The sequence below is a fragment of the Cebus imitator genome, unplaced genomic scaffold (assembly GCF_001604975.1).
Source record: "Cebus imitator isolate Cc_AM_T3 unplaced genomic scaffold, Cebus_imitator-1.0 Scaffold509, whole genome shotgun sequence".
NCBI lineage: Eukaryota > Metazoa > Chordata > Mammalia > Primates > Cebidae > Cebus > Cebus imitator.
The window spans coordinates 1,386,163-1,410,056 of record NW_016107824.1 but is presented as its reverse complement, the minus strand read 5'-3'; the positions used below and the strand labels follow the sequence as shown (position 1 = coordinate 1,410,056).

The following is a 23,894-nucleotide window of genomic DNA, read 5'->3' as shown; positions in this document are numbered from 1 at the left end:
CCCACACACAGCCTAACACATGCACACCCTCACACATCAACACCCTCACACACACCCACACACAGCCTAACACATGCACACCCTCACACAGACACCCTCACACAACACCCTTACACTCACACCTACACACACTCTCACAGACGCAAAACCTTACATACACCCTCACATGCACACCCTCATACTCATCCCTCACACATCCTTCACACATGCACACCCTCCTCACACAGGCCCCTCACATGCACACCCTCACACTCATACAACTCACACTCAAATACACTGAGGCTCACAGACCCCCCACATGCACACTCACACTCACAAACCCTCGCTCATTTGCATACTTGTGCATACTCACACAAACTCATATGTTGTCACACTCCCATGCATGCACTGGGGCTCCTCACCGTGACACACTCCCACAGACTTCCACATTCCTCACACACTGCCACACCCACACCCTTAGCCTCACACTCACACACTCCTGTCACGTGCAGTGTCATCACACACAGTGGCTCACACTCACAAGCTCTCATGCCCGAAGAACCTTGTCCAGTTTGCATTGCCCAGGCCAGCCCAGCATCCAGCACCCTGCCAGCATCAGCGGTGGTGGAGCCATCCAGGGAGGGCTCCGTGGAGGAGGTGTGTTTTGAGTTAACTTGGAGAGGAACAAATGGTGTGCATTTGAGATGAAATCAAGCAAAGCCTCCTCCGGCTGGCTGAGTGAGCCAGTCAGAGAGGACGACGGGGAGTGGCCCTAGGGACGTGGCAGGCCACGAGAACGGGGTGAGGTGGAGTCATAGTGGAAACATGGCATGCGGATCACAGGAGCGGGGCCTCCAGCCACAGGCACTGGACCCTTTCCCTGAGCTCTTCTTACACAGCCCACCCAGGACTAGACCCACAGTGCCTTTCTATCTACCGGATGGGACCAGAGCCTCATACTGTAAGAATGGGTCACCAGGATCTTTCGCCAAACAACTCGGCCTTTCAGAGACCTCCTGGGCTGTAGAGATGACCTCCTGGAGGGTGTCAAGCCAGAGAAATACATTCTCTTTTTCCCAACAGAGAATGGCAAGTACTGTGTACAGGTGTTCAGGTTGTACACTGCACAATGTGTCATTACTTGATATCTCAGACCACACACTGCAGACATCTTTATAATTTTGAAATGTTTTTGTATTTTATTGTAACTTATTTAAAAACCAAAGATAGGATACTTGGATAGTTATTATGACAATTTTCTGGAAGACAAGAGTCTTGAAGATGAGACTTCTTTTTCAAATTTGCCTTAAAGTACCATAAAGACCCTGGGGTGTGGGGCCTGGTCATCTCATTAAGGAAGTTTCCAGAGCACATGACACCCCAGTGGTGATCGTGGTTCTCAGAGAGGGCCAGATGCCGGGAGGTCAGGCATGGCTGAGGGTCTCCGTCTCCCTGAAAAGGGGGACTCTGCTCCCTCTAGGCCTAGGCGGGTGCAAGATGGGGAATTTACCCTGGAGAGGCCAGGAAAGGAATTCTGACAACCCCTTGCTCTCCTGTTCTCCCTCCTCAGACAGTTTCAGGAGAGGGACCATTAAAGGGTTTCCCCAAAAGGGCTGATCACTCTTCTGCCACTTTATAACCCTTGAGACTTTGAAAAAGTGATACAAGCCCACGAGAATTTCTCAGAGTACAAAAGATTAAAGAGTAAAAATAGGCCAGGTGCGGTTGGCTCACACCTGTGGTCCCAGCACTTTGGGAGGCTAAAGTGGGTGGATCCCGAGGTCAGGAGATTGAGACCAGCCTGGCTAGTAGAGTGAAACCCCATCTCTACTAAAAATACAAGAAATTGGCTGGGTGTGGTGGCAGGCACCTGCAGTCCCAGCTACTCGGGAGGCTGGGGCAGAAGAGGTGCATGAACTCAGGAGGCAGAGGTTGCAGTGAGTTGAGATTGTGTCATTGCACTACAGCCTGGGTGACAGAGTGAGACTCTGTCTAAAAAAAAAGAGTAAAAATAAATAGACTCCATCGACAATTGCTTATCTTGAGAGGTGGTCACTGGGATGAGTGTTTTATGTATACTATTACAAAATATTCCAATACGTGGCCTCCCTGTGCCTCAGTTTCCTACTTTGTAAGACAGGGACAACAGGACACCATGAGGTTGATACAAGGACTAGGTGAGCTGGTCCTTGTAATTCACTGAAAGCTAGATATGAATTTACAAGCTTCCCCCCTTTACACAGTGTTGTGCCTTGTCACTAGCTGTTACTTCCAGAATTCTCATCTTACACACAAATGGGCCTCATGCTTTTTAAAGGGCTGTGGAGCACCCTGGTGTTTCTGTAATTTTTTCCCCAGTGGGGCCAGTCTGGGTATCTCTGGCCACTGGCACCCACGGGCATTTGCCATAACAGGTGTGAGCCTCTCTTTGGGATTATCTCCCATAAACAGAAGGCACAACAAATGTCGTGTGTGTCTAGATACCAGATAGATATTTCCTAACTAGCCCCAAAGTAGTTGTACCCAGAATACCCCCAACCTCTTTGCTGAGAGGGCCTCCTCCCCTGCCTTTGAGGGGCCTGATTCTTAATCTGCACATAACCCATGCTAACCACCCAAGAACTGGAAATGCAGCTTGACAAGAAGAAAAATGTTCCTGGCCGGGCGCAGTGGCTCATGCTTGGAATCCCAGCAGTTTGGGAGGCCGAGGCAGGGTGATCCCAAGGTCAGGAGTTTGAGACCAGCCTGACCAACACAGTGAAACCTTGTCTCTACTAAAAACACAAAAATTAGCTGGGCATGGTGGCTGGTGCTTGTAATCCCAGTTGCTCAGGAGGCTGAGACAGAAGAATCGCCCAGAGCAAAACAACCAGTCCACCAGCACGAAGTGCAGTGCTTCCCAGGTTTTAATTAGAGAATGCCCATTATTTCATTAATATATTGTCACTGGTGAACTGCCAGTGGCTTGAAGAACTTACCAAGACAGTTGTGGGAAAGAGAAGGCAGATTTATTAGAGAAAGTAGGAAAACACATTGCTGGAGAGAAGATGGGCAGCCAGCAGAAGAGAAGCTGACTGCAAACAAACGAAGGCTTGCTGGTGAGTTTGTGGGTAGATAATGCCAAGGTCACAGTGTGTGAACCTTCAGGCGGCTGGTGAGAGGGGCTCAGTAAGGCTGTTATTGGCTGTGTCTTGGAGCATGGAGGCAGACATGCAGCTTCTCTGCTTTCTCTGTTTGCTTTTCCCTGTCTCCCTTTCCCTAATCAGGATTTCACGTATATAACATCTAGTCAAAGTGTGTTCCCTCTGTATACTGTGTAAGATTAATACCACGAAGGGTACTCACAAGCATGCGCGGCTGTGGCTCTTCTCACTTTCTGCAGAGCATGGGCCTCCGCCCAGCACTCTCCACCACGTGCTGCGGGGAGGAAGTGTGGGGGGAGACAGCTCAGACGGCTTTGCCTACGGAGCCACCTCAACAACCTTGGCAGTCACTACAGCTTCCTTTGTGCAGATGAGCAAACCGAGGCAAGAGTAAGAGAGACTCTGGCCATTGACCTGGAACCCTTGACCTTCTCTGCCTTCCGAGACACCCAGGACTGGGTCAAGGGCTTCCTCAGGCCTCCAGGCCTCTGGTGCTTCCATGTTAGGGATGCCTGACTCCGTTCTGGACAGGGCCTGCGGGACAGGGGTGCCCTCTCCCACAACCCTCGTCAGTCGACAGTCTCTCGTTCCTCTCCCTCCCTCCACCAGTCGCTATGGGAGCCTCTCCATCTACCCCTTCCAAAATGGCCTCCCTTGGGTGTCTCCTCTGTAATGTCAATACTCTTGGTCCCCATTCAGAAGTCCATTCTTAGAGGCTTACTTTTTACTGTAATATGCTTGAGCTCAATACAAATTAGACAAGGGCTCCCAATGGCCCAGAAATGGCACTTTTGATTTCAGTGTACTTAGAAACTTAGACAACTTTTGCCACCGCCAGGGGAAGTGGTCTGAGATTCCTCAGGTTCAGGCTTCAGACACTTCGTAGCCGCTGTTCCCTCTGCCCATCCTGCTCCACTTTCCAAATCCCCCTCGCCAGCTCCAAACCCGACTCCCCCTCGACACCCTCCCCATGGCCCCGGCTGAGAACGCCTCTTCCTCTGACCCCACTGATTTTCCTCCTCCTCCCGCATCATGATCCCCCCTCCACACCACCCCCTCCAACCCTATCCCTTTCTCCCCCACCACCCACCCACTTCTGACTCTGAGTTCTCCTCATCTCCACCTTTTACTCATTCTCAAGCCCAAAATACCCAGCAACCAGCTACCTTGCTTCCCCTCCGGGAGGGAGCAGGGGCTAGAGGAATTGTCCACGTCCGCAGCCCCTTCTCCCACTTTGATCTCTCCCAGGTTGAAAACCATCTTGAGTCATTCTCCTCCGATCCTGATACTTAAGGAATTTAAATATCTCACCCGGTCTTATGAACCCAGGCTTATGCTCTACACCGGGTGCTGTAGCGCACCCACATGTTGGGCACCAGATGTCAGGCTGTGGAGGCCCCACAGGGTCGTGGGGTGTCCCTTATGCTGTGCTGAGGTGCAAGATCTGAGAAGTAAAGGGACAGGTCACTGAAGAACTGGTGAAGAGCATCGGGACTCGGGGGGCCACGCCACCTGTTGAGTGGAGATCAGCAGCTCCCAAATGCCCAGAAGCATCTGTATTTATTAGGTACAAGCATGGGGCAGGGTTGTGAATGAGGTCATCATCTATAGGCTTAGTGATAGGGCATACATAATCACGTGAGTCACAAGCAAGAGGGCCACCCCATTAGGTCACCTGGGCAGAGAGGTGGGCCGTGCACAGTAGTAGAGGGTCGTGTACAGAAAAGGGGTCCACCCCCATTAGGTCACCGAGGCAAGGAGGTGGGCTGTGTGCAATGGGTGTCATGTGCAACACTTCTTATCTGGGGGCTGGAGACTTCAAAGGGTTTCTAATAGAAGGACACTGTAAGCCAGCGCAGTGGGAGCTGACAGACGTGTGCTCTTCTCTAAGATATTTATGGGAGGATTCTTTGAGCTAGCACAGAAGTGAGAAAAGACTGACGGTGCACAGCCACTGTGACTGGTCACACAGAGGGGTTCTTCTCCCTCGGTTATTTGTGGGATCTCAGGCCTGAGGCCGACTTTCCACAGGAACCAGATGCAAGGTGCTACAACTCCTTTATCAGGAGGAGAGGCTCCTGCTCCAAGCCTGCCACACAGCGTATGCCCTTGCAGGCAGGGACGCCACCGCCCAGGTCTTGGGTTCTCATCCCGGTCTGGCTGTTTTCCCATGTGCTGCTTCTGTTCTGACTGCTCCAGGCATTCCTCCTACTACAGACTACTATATGGTTATATAGAAGGATTCTATAAGTCAGCACTAAATGTGTCAGTACAGCTCCAGCTACAATACCTGTATGATTATATAGAAAGATTATATGGAACTAAGTATGTTAGATATAAGTTATTAAGTATGGTTATATAAGCTAGATATATGTAAGCAGCAATTTACACTTCAAGCACTAATTCTATAAACTAATATGATTATATATGAAGGATTATATAAAGGAAACAGCTGAGCAATAACACCATAAACTAAGATATTCTTCAGGCTGGTGCCTGGGGTCTGGACAGTTCTCCTTCCTTGGTGCCCCTGGGGGGTGTGACCCACAGACATAATCTTTATATTATCCCCTCTTCTACCCTCCTTCCGGAAGGGAAGGAGAGAGTGTGGCTCACAGCTCGGACACACGCCGCCCATCTTCATCAGCAAGACCCTCCCAAGCCTGTCCAGGCCGCTGCCATCCCCTGGGAAGAGCCCTCCTGGGAGGACCGAGCCACAGACCCCAGCCAGGCAGCCTGTAGCCATACGGTTACTTGCCGTATTGCAGGCCCTAACAAAGCTGCCCATAAGGCCGTGAATTTTGAAAAGCTGAAAGAAATTCCCCCAAAAGCGGAAGAAAATCCTGCCTAATTCCTTTCCCGCCTTACAAAGGCTCTCCAAAAATATACTCTCATTGACTCTGCCTCCTGAGAAAGAACTATTGCTCCTCATACCCGTCGGCCCTCGACGTCCAGTGCAACTTTAAAAGGCTGAAGACGGCCCTCCAGCCCCACAACAAGACCTCTTCACCTGGCTTCCAAAGTCTTCAATAACAGGGATGAGCAGAGTAAATCAGATAAAGCCCAAAGAGATCCTGCTAAATACCAGCTTGAGCTGCAGCTGTCCGTCAGCCTGGCCATAGTAGGCAAGGGCACCACAGGCCCGATAGCAGTGACCCTCCTGGGCCTTGTTTTCAGAATGCCGCTGGGAGTGCTGAAAAGCCCCTGCCCAGTCCGCCAGCAGACAGGCCACAAGAAGTCTGACTCCTCTCAAAAGATGGGCAGAAAAGCCGGCACCTCAGAGCCACCACCCACTCAGCAAGACGACAGGGAAGAATTGCTTGTGCCCCCGCAGATCCTCCACCTGGCCGCAGAAGACTGCCGAGGCCCAGGGCCACAGCCCCACCTGCCATCACTGCATCAGAGCCCAGGGTAACTACAAGTGGCAGGTAAGCCGACCTCTTTTTCTGTCGGTACCATGGCCACCCACTCAGCTCTGCCTGAATTCTCAGGACCCACTCGCCCTCTAGGTCTCACCTGTGGGGGCTGACAGACCCTTCTCACACCCACGTGACACCAGACCTCTTACTTGCTCCCTGTCCGACCCCTTATCAGGCCTTGTTGCCCTCCTAACCACCTTCGAAGCTTCCATGACCTTCTTCTCTTCCCCAGTGCCACGTCAGCCCTCAGCCTTCCTCCCAACATCCACTCCCTGCTTCTCTTGTTAATTCATTAGTGTGGGATACCATGACCCCATCAAAATCCAGCTAAACAGCCATCCAATTTCCTAATGTGTCACAGTATCCCATTTCATTAACGCACCTAGAAGTCTTACCATCCACCGTAAACAGACTCCTCTCACAAGACCACCTGAGGCCAACTCATCTCCCCACAACTCCCCTACCCCCCTGCCTCACAGGCCTACGGCTCACACTGTCTAGTCCCAAATCTCCAGGCTGTCAATCAGGTGGTCCTTCCCAGGCACCTGGTAGTTCCCTCATCCCACCAGGCACAACCTGTTACACCAAAACATACCCTAACACACGCCTCTTCCACCATTCCTCTTCACCCTGACTCCCAAAATCCCTTTGCTTTCACTTGGACTGACCCTGAAACACTCCAGCCACGACAACTTCCTTGGACAGTCCTTCCCCGAGGCTTTGGAGATAACCCCCATTTCTCTGGACAACGTGTAGCCCCAGACCTCACCTCCCGAGACCCCCCCCCCCTGGCCGGCTCCCTTAGTAGGTAGATGAGCTCCTCCTCTGTGGCGCCGCCCTAGAGGACTCTCAGACTCACACTGCTGCCCTTCTAAACTTTCTTCTAGTCAAGGATACAGGGTTTCCCTCCAAAGCAGAGCTCTCCACTCCAACAGTGACGTACTTAGGAGCCCAGCTCTGCCCTGGGGCCCGAGCCATGATCTGGGCACAGGCAGCACTGATAGACGACCTGCCCCCACCCACCTCTAAGGGTAAAATCCTCTTTCCTAGGACTAGCAGGCCTCTTCAGAATACAGACTCCCAGTTTTGCCCTCCTAGCCCACCCCTCTATGAAGCAGCTAAAGGCCCTCTCAATGAGCCCCTAAATCCTTCACACAACACAATCCCCACCTTCCACAAACATAAAGCTGCCACCACCCCTGCTCTGCCTTTGCCTGTGTGGAGAACGAAGGGCTACCCTTTGCTGCTACAGCTCACCGATCTGAATAACTAGACACCACCCAGCGTGGCCAACCTGCCTCAGGGCCCCAGCCGCTGCCGCCACCTAGTCTTAGAAAGCAAAAGACTAACATGCGGTCAAGACGCCGCAGCCCACAGCCACGTAACCTACCAGACCCGCTGTCCTCACATGCGCTCAAGACGCCGCAGCCCACAGCCACGTAACCTACCAGACCCGCTGTCCTCCCAGCGCTTCTCATATCCAACGACTCCATGCCCTCATTCTTAAAACCCTGAGTTCCGCCTCTCCAAAAGTGCTCCCCTCAGGCTGCATCTCCACTTCCAGTATTGAGGAAGGAGCCCCAGGCATCTGGGATTCCCTCCCCCTCTGTCACCCACCTTGCAGCTCAACAGAAGAGAGAGCAGGCCAGCTGGTGCCTCCTGAATCTCCTTCCTGAAAATAACACACTTGGTCTTGGGGGAACTCTCTAGAAGACACTGTTTTTACTTAAAACGAGATCAAACCAAAACCTTTTCACATGTGAGTCCTAAAACTGTAAACTGGAACCCTTCCATATGTGATTCCTGAAGGTGTAAACCAAAACCCTTTTCATATGTGATTTCTAAAGCTATGAACCTAAGATTCTTCCAAGCGTAGTGTCTAACGTAGAAGCCTATATAAAGGCAGAACCTCTTTGCGAGGGGAGCTGAGCTTTGGACAAATTATTGCTCAGGCTCCCGGTGACATCCGTTTCCCGACGCCACTCCTGCTACAGTACGTGCCTCCTCGCCCACCCGCTCCTGCACTGAAGTGTCACCTACAATACCTCCCCTGAACCTCCCCCGATCCTGACAACCCGTTATTTATAGACGGCTCCTCTTCCAAGTCAGCTGACTCCCATACAATCAATGGGTATGCAGCAGTCTCCCTCCACCCAGTAATTGAAGCTAAACCGCTACCCCCAGGGACCTACTCGCAGCTCTCAAATTTCCTAATGTCTCACAGTATGCCATTTCATTAGCCTCCTCCAAAGACAAACAAGTCAACATTTTCACCAACTCCAAATATGCCCATCACATTCCCCATTCACACGCCGCCGTCTGGCAAGAGAGAGGATTTCTTACTGCCAAAGGAGCCCCCACCACGAACGCTCCCTTATTTACCAACTCCACAGCTCCAGCGAAGGCAGGAGCTATACACTGTTGAGGGCACCAAACAGGATCAGAGGAGATCTCGAAAGGAAACAGGCTGGCAAGGCAGCAAAAGAAGCCTCCCTTTCTTCTGCCCCTGCCCCTCCTCCTCATCACCCTCACCATCCAACCCCCGTATACTCCCATGGAAAAAGCTTCAATGCTGCAACAAGGGGCCTCCCTCCAGGGGAACCAGGTAGTCAAAGATGAAAAACTCATCCTCCTCAGAGAATAAACCAAAGAAATTCTAACATCTCTTCACCAGTCCTTCCACATCGGTGCCCACTCACTGTACCTCCTCCTTCGCCCTTATCTGTCTTCCCCCACCCACTAACCCACTGAAAGACATAACCTCGCCAGGCCTGGTGGCTCACGCCTGTAATCCCAGCACTTTGGGAGGCCGAGGCGGGTGGATCACGAGGTCAAGAGATCAAGACCATCCTGGTCAACATGGTGAAACCCCGTCTCTACTAAAAATACAAAACATTAGCTGGGCATGGTGGCACGTGCCTGTAATCCCAGCTACTCGGGAGGTTGAGGCAGGAGAATTGCCTGAACCCAGGAGGCGGAGGTTGCAGTGAGCCAAGATCGCGCCATTGCACTCCAGCCTGGGTAACAAGAGTGAAATTCCGTCTCCAAAAAAAAAAAAAAAAAAAAAAAAAAAAAAAAACATAACCTCCAACCATCACAGAGGCTCTGCCACTTCCTTTCAAGGGACCCTACACATCAGCTATGAGGAACACTCCTGGGGGAAGACTGGCAAAGAGAGTTTACCACAAGCCTCCTGCCAAGCAGGCTAAGTTTCTTCTTACTCTTATAAACACCTTCTCCAGGTGGGTAGAAGTGTTTCTCACCTCCTCAGAGACAGGTGCAGTAGTCTCTCAAATTCTTTTAACAGAAATCATCCCTAGATTTGGTCTCCCATGCCCCATACGATCAGACGGCAGCCCTAGCTCCACCTCCCACATCACCCGACAGGTCCCTCAGTCCCTCAGCGTGCAGTGGTGCCTCCACATCCACACTGTCCCCGGGCATCAGGAAGAGCTGAAAGGGCAAATGGGATCCTTAAAACTCAGTTAACCAAACTCACTCCTGAAGTACAGAAACCCTGGACCTCCCTTCCGCCCACAGCCCTAGCCCGCATCAGAGCCAGCCCGAAAGTACCCTCCTCCCTCAGCCCATTTGAGTTAATGTATGGACAGCCTTTGCTTTCACAAAACAGGCCCCTTCTAGCTGTCAGCAAGGAGATTACCTCCCAAAACTTTCCCTCATCCACCTTCTTCTCCATGAACAAGTAAACCAGGCCCTCCCAAAGCCCCGTGCAGGCCCTCCTACCAGCATGTCTTTCTAAAACCTCCTCAACAGAAAGTGGGAAGGTCCCTTTTAAGTGCCTCTCACAACCCCCACCGCAGCTAAACTCTCAGGGCATGTCTCTTGGTGCCACCTTTCCAGATTAAAAAGAGCCCCTGAAGCACCCACTGACCCGCCCACTGCCATCCTCTGCCAATTCTCCAGCACCCTCCTTAGTCCAACCAAACTCCACCTTAGAAGAAGTTAGCCCGTCCCCGAAAAAGACCCATGATGGGTAACTCATCATATGTCCCCTCTGCCCCTGCTCCAGGTGCCAAGGCCCTCGAGACGGGAACAGCCTCTCCCCACAGCATAACAAATATTAAAGCCCTCTCCTCTCTCCCCATTCCCACACAAAAAAAGGTCTTAACTTACCTATTCCTCCCTCGTCCATAAGGAGAATTTGACTATCCATGGGACGCTATCAGCCACCTCACAGACCCTCCCAACTCTTTCCCCCAGAACTTCCTCAAGTCCCTAGCTCTTCCAATCGCCAGCCCGACTGCCTCTGCTCCCTCAGAGTCCCTTCTTATTCTGCAAGCCTGGATCGATCTCTCAATCTCGCTGACTCCTTGTTACTGCACTCCAACTCCACGCTTGCTTCCCAGGGCTGGACCTGCTTTTCCCTTTCCTCTAAAGCCTGCTCAGCCACCCCAAATTCTCAGCCCTGGAACCACGTTCCCATTCGATGTTCATACACTGCCCAAAAAGGCTCTGCCTTTGCAGACAAAGCCCTCGCCGTCACCGGGAACCATCCCACCGCCCTTGCTCACAGAGCTACCAAGCTTCTCTCACATACACTGCCCATCACAACCGCACAAAGCTCCCTCACTCTGCCATCCAAGGTCCCATCCTTAAGTGTCGCCTCGTCCAACAGACACACAGGCAGGCACGATCCCTCCCTCCGCCTGTGGCGCAACTAAAACCATCTCCCATCCCTCACCCGGGGTAATTACTCAGTTCTCCCTGAAGCTAACGGCCTCTTTGCCCAGCCCCCGCATTACCTCCCTTCCTGCCTCCAAGGGGTCTCTCTCCTCCTCACTCTGAGTTGCTGAAGCTGATCCTAGTCTCTCCAAATGAGGAAACGAGGCACTCCAACACCTAGTCTCAATCCACTGGTCTGTCTGCGTTAACACGGCGGGCACCTTCTTCCTCTGTGGGTCCACAGCCCACTGGACAGGCACTCGCGCCCTGGTCTGCCTTGCCCCCGACATGAGGCTTGTCCTCCAAGCCAAGAACTCCCTGTCCCTGCTATATTACATGCCTGCCCAAAAAGACCCATACTGTCCATTCCCTTATTTCTAGCCCTCGGAGTCACCACCAGTGTTGGGTCAGGAGCCGGACGCCTGAGAACCTAGTTACCACATTTCCGGTCACTCTCCGGAGACTTCCAATCGTCACGAGAAGAAACAGACTCTTACGCCCGAAACCAACTAGACTCTCTACAGCAGAATTCACCCTACAAACCTGCAGAGGTCTAGACCTCCTCACTGCTGAGAAAGGTTTATGCCTATTTTTAAATGGACAATGCTGATTCTACCTCAATGAATCAGGGCTAGTGCAGGGTGCTGTAAAAAACTCAGTGACCGAGCACAAAAACTTGGTCATCCCACCTGCCTCCAGTGGTTCCGAGACTCCTGGGCGCCCCGGCTACGGCCCCTCGTGGGCCCCGCCAGAACCCCGTCCTCCTTCTAGCATTGGGCCCCTGCCTCTTGCCACCCCTCACCCAGTTTTTACAGGACCCTGTTAAAGCTTTCGCCCATGGAGAAATACAAGAGGTGAAGCCGCTCCGAGAACACCAGCCGCTCCTGGAACGACAACCCGTGCAATGTAGCCTCCCAAACCAACGTGCCCCATCCAGCAAGAAGCAGCCCCTCTTCCATTACCTATGAAAACGCCAGAACGCGAGGGCAGCTGAACCCCCACTCTGATTGCTCTGCAGCTGCATTCCTACCTAGGCGCCACAGCAAAGCTGCCGGACCTGCTACGATTGGGCAAAGCCTGAATGCAGCCACCTGGGCGCCTGGGGCGGCCATGGGAAAACAAACCTTCCTTCAAATTCCCGTTGACACGTCCTGGCTTTTTCTAAACTGCCGCCACAAAAGTCACAGAATAATGTAAGTCTCTCAAAAGCTGAAAAACGACCTGCGTACCTGTTCCAAGCTGATAGATTATGTCGGCCCCGAAACTCCCTTTCGCCCCACTAACCCTGTATACACCCCTCGTTGTGTAAGCTCGGGGCTGCCTCCTCTGACGGTGACGGGGCAGCCCAGCAGGTGAATAAAACTTCTTACCTGACTTGGGTCAAGTCCCTTTGTCTCGGCTAATCTTAACCGTGCTTGCCCGTAAGGGGCTTCCATGACAAACTGCGGGCCTCCAAACCCGGCGCGGACCCCAATCCCGCCCCACCCGCTGGCCCGCCCCGAGGCCGGCACGCCCCGCCCCGCCCTGAGGCCGCCCCGCCCCCGGCCCCGCCCCGAGGCCGGCACGCCCCGCCCCGGGCCCCGCCCCCGACCCCGCCCCGCGCCCCCGGGCCCGCCCCGCCCCCCTGTCCTCGACTCCGCTCCGGGCTCCAGGTCTGTGCACCCGATTCTCCACCAGCGCCCCTTCCTGGGCAAAGCCCCGCCGGGGCCCTCCTGGTGGGCACGAGGTGGTCCGGGGCGGGGTGACGGCCCCACCGTTCCCTCTTCCCGCGGGCGTCGCAGTCGGTGGGGCAGGATGAGCTCCGGGGCCGCCCCGCGGCTGCTGCGGCTCCAGCGACACCTGGGCCCCCCGGAGGTTAGTGGGCCAGGCCTGGACATGCCGGGCTCCTGTCCCCTCAGCTGCCTAGGGCGGGGCTGAGCGTCCAGGACCCAGGAAAGGGGGCGGAGGAGAGAGCCCAGAGACCGGAGGGGCTGGGGGACGATGGCCCTTTCGTGGGGGGCGTGGGTGGGAGACGGGGTCCCCAGTGGGGCGGGGCAGCGGGGGACTGGCCGGGAAGGGTCGGGAGGCCCGGGTCTGCTGCTGACGTTTGGAGCCTCTTCAGCTGACTAGGCAGTTCCAGTGACCCTTGCCCCCTGTCCCCTGGGCACTGGGAGGACTGTCCGGAGGGCTGTTTACACCTTACAGCGGGTGTGGACGCAGGATTGGGGCGGGTGGGCACAGGGCCCCAGACGCTCACCCTGGCCTCCTTCTCCTGGCCTAGCGCAGCAGCATGGAGCCCCTGGGCAGCCCACTGACCACCCATGTGCTGGATACCGCCTCCGGGGTCCCAGCCAGAGGCCTCTGCCTCTGCTTGTCCCGGCTGGAGGACCACAGCCAGCAGTGGATGGAGCTGAGGACCAGGTAGGCGCGAGACGCTGGGAGGAGGGGGTCCTGCCTGAGACAGATGGCAGGGGCCAGGGAGCCAGGCAGTGAGGCTGGAGAGCAGCGCTGACCGCTGCTGACCCTCCACTCCCCACAGGGTGCGGGGAGGGGCGCAGGGCTCCCTCCTGCCGCTGTCAGCCCGTTTCCTCCTCTGAAAATACGGAAATGAGGAGAGGTGCGGTTTCCTCCCACCTCCAACCTCAGGGCACTGAGGCCTGATGGGATGGGAGCGTTTCTGCCGGTTCCTGGCAGCTGTGCGGGGATGGAGGGGTGGGTTAGGTGAGCCCTGAGGGGAAATGGAAGACTTCACTGTCTGTTAGCCCTGTGCCAGGCAGTAGCTGGACGCTGCTCTTTCCATTCTCCATACACCCTGAGGCCAGCACCATGATTACTCCTGCTACAGCAAGCCCAGGTCCGTGCTGGGATTCCCAGCCAGGCCTGAGGGCACCGAGCCCCTCGGCCTCCATGGGGCCTTGCCCACTGCCTCAGACACAGGCTCCGAGGGCACTTCCCAGGTGGGTGTCACCCCCCCCCAGGCCTTATGGCCCCTGCGTGGGATGCAGGCCCCTCTCTTCCAGCCAGAAGGGCAGGGCTGGGCCCACAGGATCAGGGTGTGCCGGTGCCACTCCTACATCTTCATTTGACCCTTCACAAAGGCTATGGCACTAATTCCTCCAGGTCCCACCTGAGGATTAGGGGAGCACCATTCGGGCTACACGTCTCATGGAGGTTCCCCATATACTCACATGCTATCCTTTTTTTTTTTTTTTTGAGATGGCATCTTGCTCTGTCACTCAGGCTGAAGTGCAGTGGCACAATCTCAACTCACTGCAGCCTCCACCCCACAGGTTCAAGCAATTCTCTGCCTTAGTCTCTCTAGTAGCCGGGATTGCAGCCAAGGACCACCACACCTGGCTGGTTGGTTTGTATTTTTAGTAGAGACGGGGTTTCACCGTGTTGGCCAGGATGGTCTTGAACTCCTGACATCATGGCCTCCCAAAGTGCTGAGATTAAAGGCAGGAGCCACTGCACCCAGCCTGCTCTCTCTCATCACAGCAGAAGCGCACACTTTAAAGACCAGCTGACAAGAACGATGTGAGGTTTTCCGGAGGTGACTGTGGGCAGAGCCACAGGCGTTCAGGACCCTGACAAGGCACCAGGGCGCACGACGGGTGTGCTCCGTGCAGTGGACAGGCCCACCCTGTGGTGAGGGTGTGGTAGTTATTGACCCAGAAAGCCACACACAATATATTCAGTGAAAACCACAGCTTATAAAATAATACAAATAGCATAATCCATTTGATGAGTTGTTTGTCAACAAATATGCCTAGAGAAAATCTGGAAAAATACATGCCAGCTCTACGGTGGTCACTGCTCATGGGGTAAATTATGGGAGCCTTTTCCCTTTTTCTTCTCTGTGTTGATTCCCTAAAGACAGTGCTGTGGGGTCCTGACTGCTCTGGAGCTGCAGGCCAAGTCCCACTGTGTCTGCTCGTCTGCCAGGTGGGGTGCAGACCCAGGAAAGCTGGGGTGGGGAGCTCCTCATCTCCCTCTGTACCCTCATCCTCTCCTCAGCTACACAGACCCAGATGGCCGCTGCCCTGGACTCCTGACGCAGGACCAGATGAAGGCAGGCACCTACAAGCTCACCTTCGACACTGCGGCCTACTGGAGGAAGAGGGGGCAGGAAAGCTTCTACCCATACGTGGAGGTGAGCGCCCTGGTGCACTGGAGGGCTGAGGTCTGTGACTCACTGGGACCGGCAGGTCAGGTCCTGCTGGCCGGCATCCTTTAGGCAGTGGGCAGACTGGTCCTGGATGGTGGTAGGTGGGTGAGCTCACTTGCTTTGAGCTCCCAAAAGAAAGGTTTCCAGGCAGGAAGACTCTGTAGGACACACCCATCGCTGACCTGCCCAGGGTCAGGCTTTGTGGGGAGACTGGGCCAGGGTGACTCATCCCCTCGGTTGATAGAGGTTTTCACCTGAGCCGCCTCCAGCTCTGTGCCTGACCTGCCTCAGCCTGCACTGCGGCCGCACAGAATCATCTGCCCTGTCAGGCTGTGGCTGCGCTCAGGGCTGTAGCTTGTGAGGAATGTCCCTCTGGTGGGGAGGGTTCACCCCATCCCAGACCCGCAGTCGGCTGCTGAGCTCTCCCAGGCACGGTGGGGCTAGACAACCAATTTGCTGCCGCCCCCTTACCCTCTCCCCGGCCTTCTCCGCCTCAGGTTGTTTTCACCATCCCCAGCGAGGCCCAGAAGTTCCACGTGCCCCTGCTGCTGAGCCCCTGGTCCTACACCACCTACCGAGGGAGCTAGAGCCAAGCCCGGCAGCAGCAGGCCACCTGCCCCTTCCCGCACTTGGGCTGTGCCCACCCCCCAACCTCAACAGAGTGGGCCTCGTGCTCATCAGGGCACACCAGGGTCACCCACTTCCTAGGGAAGTCCTGCAGATTCCCAGCGGGCAGCTGTGACTCAGGCGTCAATAAAGTCACTGCCAGCACCCACAAAGCCGTCCAGTCGTTGGGACAACAATGGCGTGAAGACAGGCAGCACACTGTGCCCAGCCCCAGGTGAGCGCAGGGCCCTCTGAGAAGGTCCTGCTGTCTGTGGTTGGAGGTGCCCAGGGAGCAGGCCCAGGCACAGGCTGGACATGCACCCAGTGAAGGAAGTGGCGGGGACGCCATGGGTGAGGGTCCTGCAGGCAGTTCTGTCCACGGAGCCAGGCAAGACGATGGAAGAACACGTGAAAAGCTTTCATTTGCTGATGATGAAATCTAAAACACTTGTTGTCCTTGGTGTGAAAGTGGGTGTCATCTAGAGAGAGTTCCGAGGCTGGCTCTGGGGGCTGTGCCCCCCCAAAGGGGCAGCTACGTGGGGGTGCCCACCAGTCCCGCAGGGCCCTGGCCTATTGACTGCCTGATCACAGCTGTCTCTAAGGGCTTGAAGCCCACATTGTCCAGAGGGATCCCGAAGGCCAACAGCTTCGCCTCGTACGTGCGCAGCAGGTCATTGTGGGCCTGTGGGGACAGGGCAGCGTTAGGGAGCTGAGGGTCCACTCCCAGGCCCACCAGAGCTGAGGGTCCCCGCGCCCAGGCCCACCGGAGCTGAGGGTCCCTGCGCCCAGGCCCATCAGAGCTCAGGGTCCCTGCACCCAGGCCCACCGGAGCTCAGGGTCCCCACGCCAAGGCCCACCGGAGCTGAGTGCAGCTCCGTGGAGGGGCAAGCATCGTGAGCCTCACAGTGTAAAAGGATAAAGCCAAAGTCATTTCCTGTGTGGGAGACATCACCCCGTTCAGGTGTCACACAGGGAGAGGCCATCACTATTCCCATTCCACAAATGAGGACACAGAGGCAGAAGGCAAAGACACTCGGGGAGAGCTGTGGTCTGAGAGGCTCTGCCCCTGGCTCTGCTCTGGCCCCTGGGTGGACATTCCTCCCTCAGGTTCTTCACGCCCTCCCTACCCAGAGGAAGGGGCTGACCAGGGAAGGGTCCAGGTGCCCCCACATCCATCCCAGTAGATACATGGCCTAGATGACAGTGCTGTGCCCCAAACCAACAGAATCCAGCTGCCCTCAGCCATGACTGCACCCTCACGTGGGGACAGTGATAGCTGCCTTGTCAAACGAGGTACAAAGTGGGCACCAGTGGGGTGCTCAGAGAGCATCTGCATTTAGAACAGGCTGGCGCCGAGGGAGTTGTACCTTACAGACCCGGGCCAGCTCATACTGCAGGTCCTTAATGGTGCTGTTCTTCGATTCCACAACATCCTGAGGAGACAGAGGTGAGAGTTTGAGACTCATTTTTGACTGAAGCAATGGGGGTGGCCTGGGGGCTCCAGGCTTTCCTCAGAGACCCGGGGAATAACAGCCTGGTTCGACGGTGCCTCCATCTACACAGGGTTTTCAGCAGAAAAAGGCCTCCAGGGGTTGAGAGAAGACACGGGAGGAGGAGAGAACAGGGAGCCACACATCTCCATAAAGAAATGGTCCAGGCCGGGCGAGGCAGCCCACGCCTGTGACCTCAGCAGTGTGGAAGGCCAAGACGGTGGATCATTTGAGGTCAGGGGTTCAAGACCAGCCTGGCCAACATGGCGAACCATTTTTTTTTTTTTTTTTTAATAAAGACAGGGTTTTACCATGTTGGCAAGGATGGTCTTTAACTCCTAACCTCAGATGATCCACCCACCTTGGCCTCCCAAAATGCTGAGATTACAGGCGAGCCACCACGTCCGGCCGAAACCCCTTCTTTACTAAAAATACAAAAATTAGCCAGGTGTGCTGGCTCACACCTATAATCCCACCACTTTGGGAGGCCGAGGAGGGCAGATCACTTGCAGTCAGAAGTTTGAGACCAGCCTGGCCAACGTGGTGAAACCCTGTCTCTACTAAAAATACAAAAATTAGCCAGGTGTGGTGGCTCACACCTGTGTAAACCCAGCCACTTGGGAGTCTGAGGCACAAGAATCACTTGAACTTGGGAAACAGAGGTTACAGTGAGCTGAGATTGCACCACTGCACTCCAGCCTGGGCAACAGAGCAAGACACAGTTTCAAAAAAAAAAAAAAAAAAAAAAAGTCCAAACCCACAAGAAATGCAGATGAGGTGACGGCAGGCAGCGTGAAGCCACACACGGAGACTGTCCACTGAACACCACTCACACACTGCTTACGTGTCTCGAAGCTTGTGAATGTATTCTCCCACTTTTTCCTAACAAAAAAACTGGTCTTCAGCAGCGTTGGCCTGCCCAGATGTGGGCAAGGGTCTCACCACATGGCCAGGCCGGGGGCTTCTTGGGCTACTGCCTGTGGCCACCACTGGGCCCGGCCTAGCTTCAGAGCCATCTCTGCCACCCACTGACAGAGCAGCCCTCACGCCTGCGCAGCCTGCAAACAGTGTCCCTGCCGGGGCCTCTGTCACTTCGCCAGAAGATTCCTCACTTAGAAGCCATGGTAACAATGACCAGGAAAGGAAGAGCTGACCCACATTTGGCTCCATGCTCACCCTGGTGTGTGGGTACAGCAGCAGTGACCCTCATCTCAATGGTTCAGCAGCCAGCCGGTGCAGCCTCAGCCAGCTGGGAACAATACTCCTCCTCCTTCCAGCAGTGTGACCTCACTCCCTCACCTGCCTGTGCTCACAGCACCCAGTGCTGAGCAGACAATCTCAGTCTGCCTCTGGCCCCGATGAGACCCCACTCATACGGCCTCACTCCCTCAGGCCCTGAGAGCCAGGCCATCCCAGATGACCAGGGTCCCACAGGCACCACTGCCCACTAGGCCAGGACCCACAGTTCCCCAGTGTGCAAACACCAAGCCGCCTCGGCCCCTCCCAGCCCCACCTGTCGACCCAGCCTCTGGGCAGCTCTCGAACCCTCTGCCCATCCCCATTCTGTGCTGGCCCCAACCTGCCCCCTCCAGCCCTTCGATCCCCAGCAGTGGCAGAGTAGGCTCTGTCCAGTTCTTCCATGGTGACCAACGGGCCTGAAACTCAGACACAGCTGACAGGCCTTTCAGAACCAGCCCCTGAGTCTTGCATCTGTCCAACACCTGGTGCCCCCAGGGCAGCTCAGCAAGGGGCTCCAGCCTGGACGACAGAGCGAGACTCCATCTCAGAAAAAAAAAAAAAAGAGATTAGCTGACTTGAATGAGGTCAGCCCTCGGCCTGATGTCGGTGGTGAGCACATGCATTTGTGTTCAGCTCAACTGCGTGTGGACCAACCACCTTAAAAACGCCATCTGGAGGCCAGGCACGGTGCCTCACACCTGTAATGCCAGCACTTCAGGAAGCCGAGGTGGGTGGATCACGAGGTCAGAGACTTAGACCATCCTGGCCAACATGGTGAAACCCCATCTCTACTAAAAATACAAAAATAAGGTCAGGTGTGGTGGTGCGCACCTGTAATCCCAGCACTTTGGGAGGCCAAGGCGGGCAGATGACTTGAGGTCAGGAGTTGAAGACCAGCCTGGCCAACATGGTGAAACAGTCTCTACTAAAAATACAAAAATTAGCCAGGCATGGTGGCACACGCCTGTAATCGCAGCTACTGGGGAGACAGAGGCTACAGTGTCAAGATGGCACCAGTGCGCTCCAGCCTGGGTGACAGAGCAAGACTCAGTCTCGAAAACAAAACAAAAAAATACCACCTGTGAACGTTCTCAGGATAACAGATGCTTCCACAGTGAGGCAGCCTCGAGCCGACGCCCCAGGCATCTATGTGCTGAGGGACGAGCCCAGCACAGCAGCAGAGTCAGACGGCGCACAGTGGCCCTGAAGGTTGCGTCTCTGTGACCAGCCAGTCTCCCTATGCGGGGCCTGGTGGTGAAGACCTCACGACCAGATGTTGCAAGCTCAGGGGCAGCAGCTGGGCCAGGAGCATGCGTCATGCATCTTGGAGGGCCCCAAGGAAGCCACAGGCTGTGCCTCAACTGGCCAGGATTCCAGTGTCAGAGACCTTTGCCCTGTGCCTGTTCCTTCTGTGACTTTCCCTAACCAGGTCCAGGGAACAGAGGCCAGGCCCAAGTCCAGAAGCTAGACACAGGTGTGAGGCGCCTGTGAGGCAGTCTGAGGCTCCAGCATCCTCCTGATGCCCCAGGGCATGCCACCTCTCCCCATGGGGGGCCCAGGCCTCATCTGTTTCATCCCGGGACACCCTAGCAGAGCAGCACCATACGTAACCATGACACAGAATGATGGAATGGTCCGGGCTCTTATTAGACCTCATGTCCCCAGTACCTGCAAAGTGGGGTCAGGGTCCCCAGGCTCCCATGACCCTGCACTTACCGTGTCTGTAACTGCCCATGTCCTAACCCAGCCCATCTCAGGGCCTCCCGGTGCCCTCTCTGTCCCAGGATGGGGGTGGTGCCTGGGCTGAGAGCTTGGGAGGTGCAACCATCCTCCAGGCCTGTATCTGGGTCTGCTGTCACCAACGGAGGCACTCAGGCCCACAGAGACTCCACGTGGCTTTTCCACTCCCACGCCCATTGTCAGGCTGCACTGAGATGACTAGAGCCTTAGGTGCTTGGAGGAGCCAGGCCTGAGAACTGGAGTGAGCAGAGATCCAGGGGTAAGGACGCACCGTGAGGTCACACAGGATCCGGGGAAGATCAAGATGCGAGATCTCATCAGCAGAACTGATGAGAGGAGACCGCCAGCTAAGATGGTGAGGGGCATCCACGCCACTCTGTTCTCGGGCCACAGGAAGTCCGTGAATGCCCCCGCCCAGTGGTTGACCGAGGGGTCTGTGCCTGTCCGAGGAGGCACAGCACGGAACGGAAGGGTCCTGCCATGGGGAAGAGGCGGCCCACTGGGGCAGCTCACCTCAAGGGCCTACCTCAAGCTTGCGGGACACCAGCGTCAGGGACGCAGGGTCCAGGTTGGAGGCCGCCAGCACCTCGTTGAACTGCACCTCCTTCTTCTCCACGGCAGCGCTGAGGGCCTGCAGCTTGCGCTCTAGCACCAGGTTCTTAAAGCCGGTCTTCTGCTGCACCTCCTGGATGGCAGCAGTGAACTTCCGGTAGAGCTCATCCCGCTCCTGCTGCACCTGCAGGGACAGCGCTGAGTGGGCTGTGAGGCCCCTCCCCTGGGGACATGTTACTGGGGAAAAGCTGCCTCCCACCTCTGCACCCGTCCAAACACGGTGCCTCTTTCTATGGGAGGTGGCTTTCCGACAGTGCCCACCCCCACAGCACCGAGCCGGTTGCTGTCCACACTGCCCACACCCTGGCCCTCTGTACAGCTGTCCACACGGTGGAAGGCAGGAGGAGAACAGCGTAAGCCTTCCCCTCAGGAAGGTGTCTCTAGAAGCCATGAGTCCTGGTAAGAGCTGGAGCAGCCCCACCCTGAAAGCCACTCTGAGCTAGGGCTGTGGGTTCAGCTAAGACGCGGGGTCCAGGGCATCCAGCAGGCAGAGCTGTGGGTGGGTCCCCATGGAGGATACGCTTTCCCACATGCTGCCTGCCCCACAAATGGAGCCAGCTGCCTGCCGACCAGTAAAAGCTCTTTTTCACCTCCTAATTTTTCTAGGAATTGTGCATTCTAAACAAATCCAGACTTTGTCGAAGACTATAAAAAAGTGAACAGCCTGAGTTGATGCGGTGGCTCACGTCCGTCATCCCAGCACTTTGGGAGGCTGAGGCGGGTGGATCACCTGAGGTCAGGAGTTCGAGACCATCCTGGACAACATAGTGAAACCCCGTCTCTACTAAAAATACAAAAATTATCGGGGTGTGGTCATAGGTGCCTGTAATCCCAGCTACTAGGCAGGCTGAGGCAGGCGGATTGCTTGAACCCTGGAGGCAGAGGTTGCAGCAAGCTGAGACTGCACTACTGCACTGCAGCCTGGGCAACAAGAGCAAAACTCCATCTCAAAAAAGTGAACGCCTTAACCCCAGTTCCCAGAGGTCACCATTGTGAACACGTGGTGTGACCCCTTCTAGAATGTTCTCTACAGATTTAAAAACATTTACGACTGTTTGGAAGAAAAACGGGCCATGCTAAAACACCACAGCTGTTTTCAAAGCCACAACCTGTGATACCTGCAGCACCTCCAGGACAGCACCTGGCCCTGCATTCCTTCTAACCGGCGTCACAATTCCCCAGATTTGCTGAAATCCAGTTCCTTGTCCATATGCATTAGACTGTAAGTGCCTCTGGTCTCTATATTTTGCTGACAAATTTGAGCTCTCGGTTCTCTAGGAAGAGACACTGACTGTGATAATTACAGGAACTACATCCAAATAGAAGAAAATATGGCAGGGAACAAGGCTGCAACCCAGGCACGTCTCTGCTCTCCTCTTCCTAATAATGTCCACTCAAAACCCACAGCGGGGAGGAAGGGTCCCTGTCTAACACAGCAGTCCTCGGGGTCTCACCGGCTGCCTTGCAGATGCCCTTTCCCTGAGCCATGCAAACAGGGCTGTAACTGGGAGCTGGCACAGTCCAGCAATGCACGTCCTGCAGGACCCAAGGCATCTCTGAAGGTGGGTCTAGATCTGACAGACAGACGGGATGTTCCTGAGAGGCCAACCCCACTACAACCGTCTGCGTTCATAAATATCAATTAAGTTGGAGAACAGAAACAGCACACATCACTGCTGCTTAATGTAAGATGCTCCGGCCACGCAAACCACAGACAAAGCCTGAGGGGCCCAGGGTGCTGGACCGGTCCTTGGCCAGAACTTTGAAACTGCACAGAGGCAGGGAGTGTCCAAGGACAGAGACAAGACCCAGCATTTAGCACTCACTGGAAATCTCATAAGTGCACGCTAAATGAGATGTTTCCCATCCAATCACATGTGCACAGGTTTAAACCTGTTAGATCTGGTACAGGTGAGGAAGGATGGAAATGGCCCCTCCAGCACCCTGGCAGGTGTGTGAATCAACGGCCCTCTGGACAGACGATCAGAATCCTCAACACAGAGCCCCAGACCTGACAGTCCCACTGCTGGGAACTGGCTTTCCTAAGAAGCAATCTTACACAGATGCACAAAGACAAATCTATTGAGGCAGCCATGCTTACAACAGCAGAGGATTAGAAACATAGGGGCGTCAGCTACATGAGCGATCAAACATTCACGAAACGGAGCGCCATGTGGCTGAGAATGAGACCGCTTCCTATTTGCAGCCTGATACACTGTGAGATTAAAAAGTAAGCTGTGCTTATGCCTGATTCTGTGTTCGTAATCCACAGTCACATGCACACTAGAGCATCCAGGAAACGAGGAAGGGAGCTCACAAAGCTCGCCAGTGTGAAGACCAGTGCTGAGCAGCTGGAGACTCATTTTTTTTTTTTTTTAAGATGGGGTTTCACCATGATGGCCAGGCTGGTCTTGAACTCCTGACCTCAGGTGATCCACCCACCTCAGCCTCCCAAAGTGCTAGGATTACAGGCGTGAGCCACCGCGCCCGGCCTGGAGACTCATTTTAACTTACTTTTCAGACCCCATGACTTCTTTACAATGAGAAAGTAACAGGTTAGTACTTAGAAACACACACACATGGAAGGTGTGCTGAAGGCACCAGGCCTCCATCATGTGCTCAGATGGGAGCTCTTAAGAAAACAAAAGTCATGTGTGATCCGCTCCCCACGAGTCCCCAGGCCTCCTGCAGGACACGCATGTGAGTCATGTGTGATCCGCTCCCACAAGACCCCAGGCCTCCTGCAGGATACACGAGTCACGTATGATCTGCCCCCCCATGAGACCCCAGGCCTCCTGCAGGACACGCATGTGAGTCATGTGTGATCCGCTCCCAC

At 55.0% G+C, this 23,894-nt stretch overlaps 2 protein-coding genes across 5 annotated transcripts in view; one reads left to right on the top strand and one right to left on the bottom strand.

Annotated features, from left to right (window-relative positions):
- The first annotated feature begins 12,947 nt into the window (after positions 1–12,947).
- Positions 12,948–16,145, top strand: LOC108292855 (5-hydroxyisourate hydrolase-like). Its single transcript, XM_017513991.2, has 4 exons — positions 12,948–13,078; positions 13,485–13,624; positions 15,221–15,356; positions 15,869–16,145. Exons 1-4 carry the CDS (start codon positions 13,019–13,021, stop codon positions 15,956–15,958), a joined length of 426 nt encoding a protein of 141 aa, XP_017369480.1. The 5' UTR covers positions 12,948–13,018; the 3' UTR covers positions 15,959–16,145.
- The window catches only part of GAS8 (growth arrest specific 8), a 26,929-nt gene continuing 17,952 nt past the window's right edge, over positions 14,918–23,894 (bottom strand). For 2 of the 4 annotated variants that reach the window (XM_017513987.2, XM_017513988.2), the window contains exons 9-11: positions 20,973–21,182; positions 17,345–17,410; positions 14,918–16,659 (exon numbers count right to left, since the gene is read on the bottom strand). In XM_017513987.2, coding sequence (XP_017369476.1) covers positions 16,510–16,659; positions 17,345–17,410; positions 20,973–21,182 — 426 coding nt within the window. In that variant the 3' untranslated portion in view covers positions 14,918–16,509. The remainder of the gene's footprint in view (positions 16,660–17,344; positions 17,411–20,972; positions 21,183–23,894) is intronic. The other 2 variants (XM_037733260.1, XM_017513990.2) reach the window with 1 other exon arrangement.

What these genes read in the sequence shown, in the direction of transcription:
- LOC108292855 (XM_017513991.2), top strand. Translation starts at nt 13,019, where the DNA reads ATGAGCTCCGGGGCCGCCCCGCGGCTGCTGCGGCTCCAGCGACACCTG. An exon ending in GACACCTGGGCCCCCCGGAG is followed by an intron (nt 13,079 to 13,484) that starts GTTAGTGGGCCA and finishes CTCCTGGCCTAG; the next exon opens with CGCAGCAGCATGGAGCCCCT. An exon ending in TGGATGGAGCTGAGGACCAG is followed by an intron (nt 13,625 to 15,220) that starts GTAGGCGCGAGA and finishes TCCTCTCCTCAG; the next exon opens with CTACACAGACCCAGATGGCC.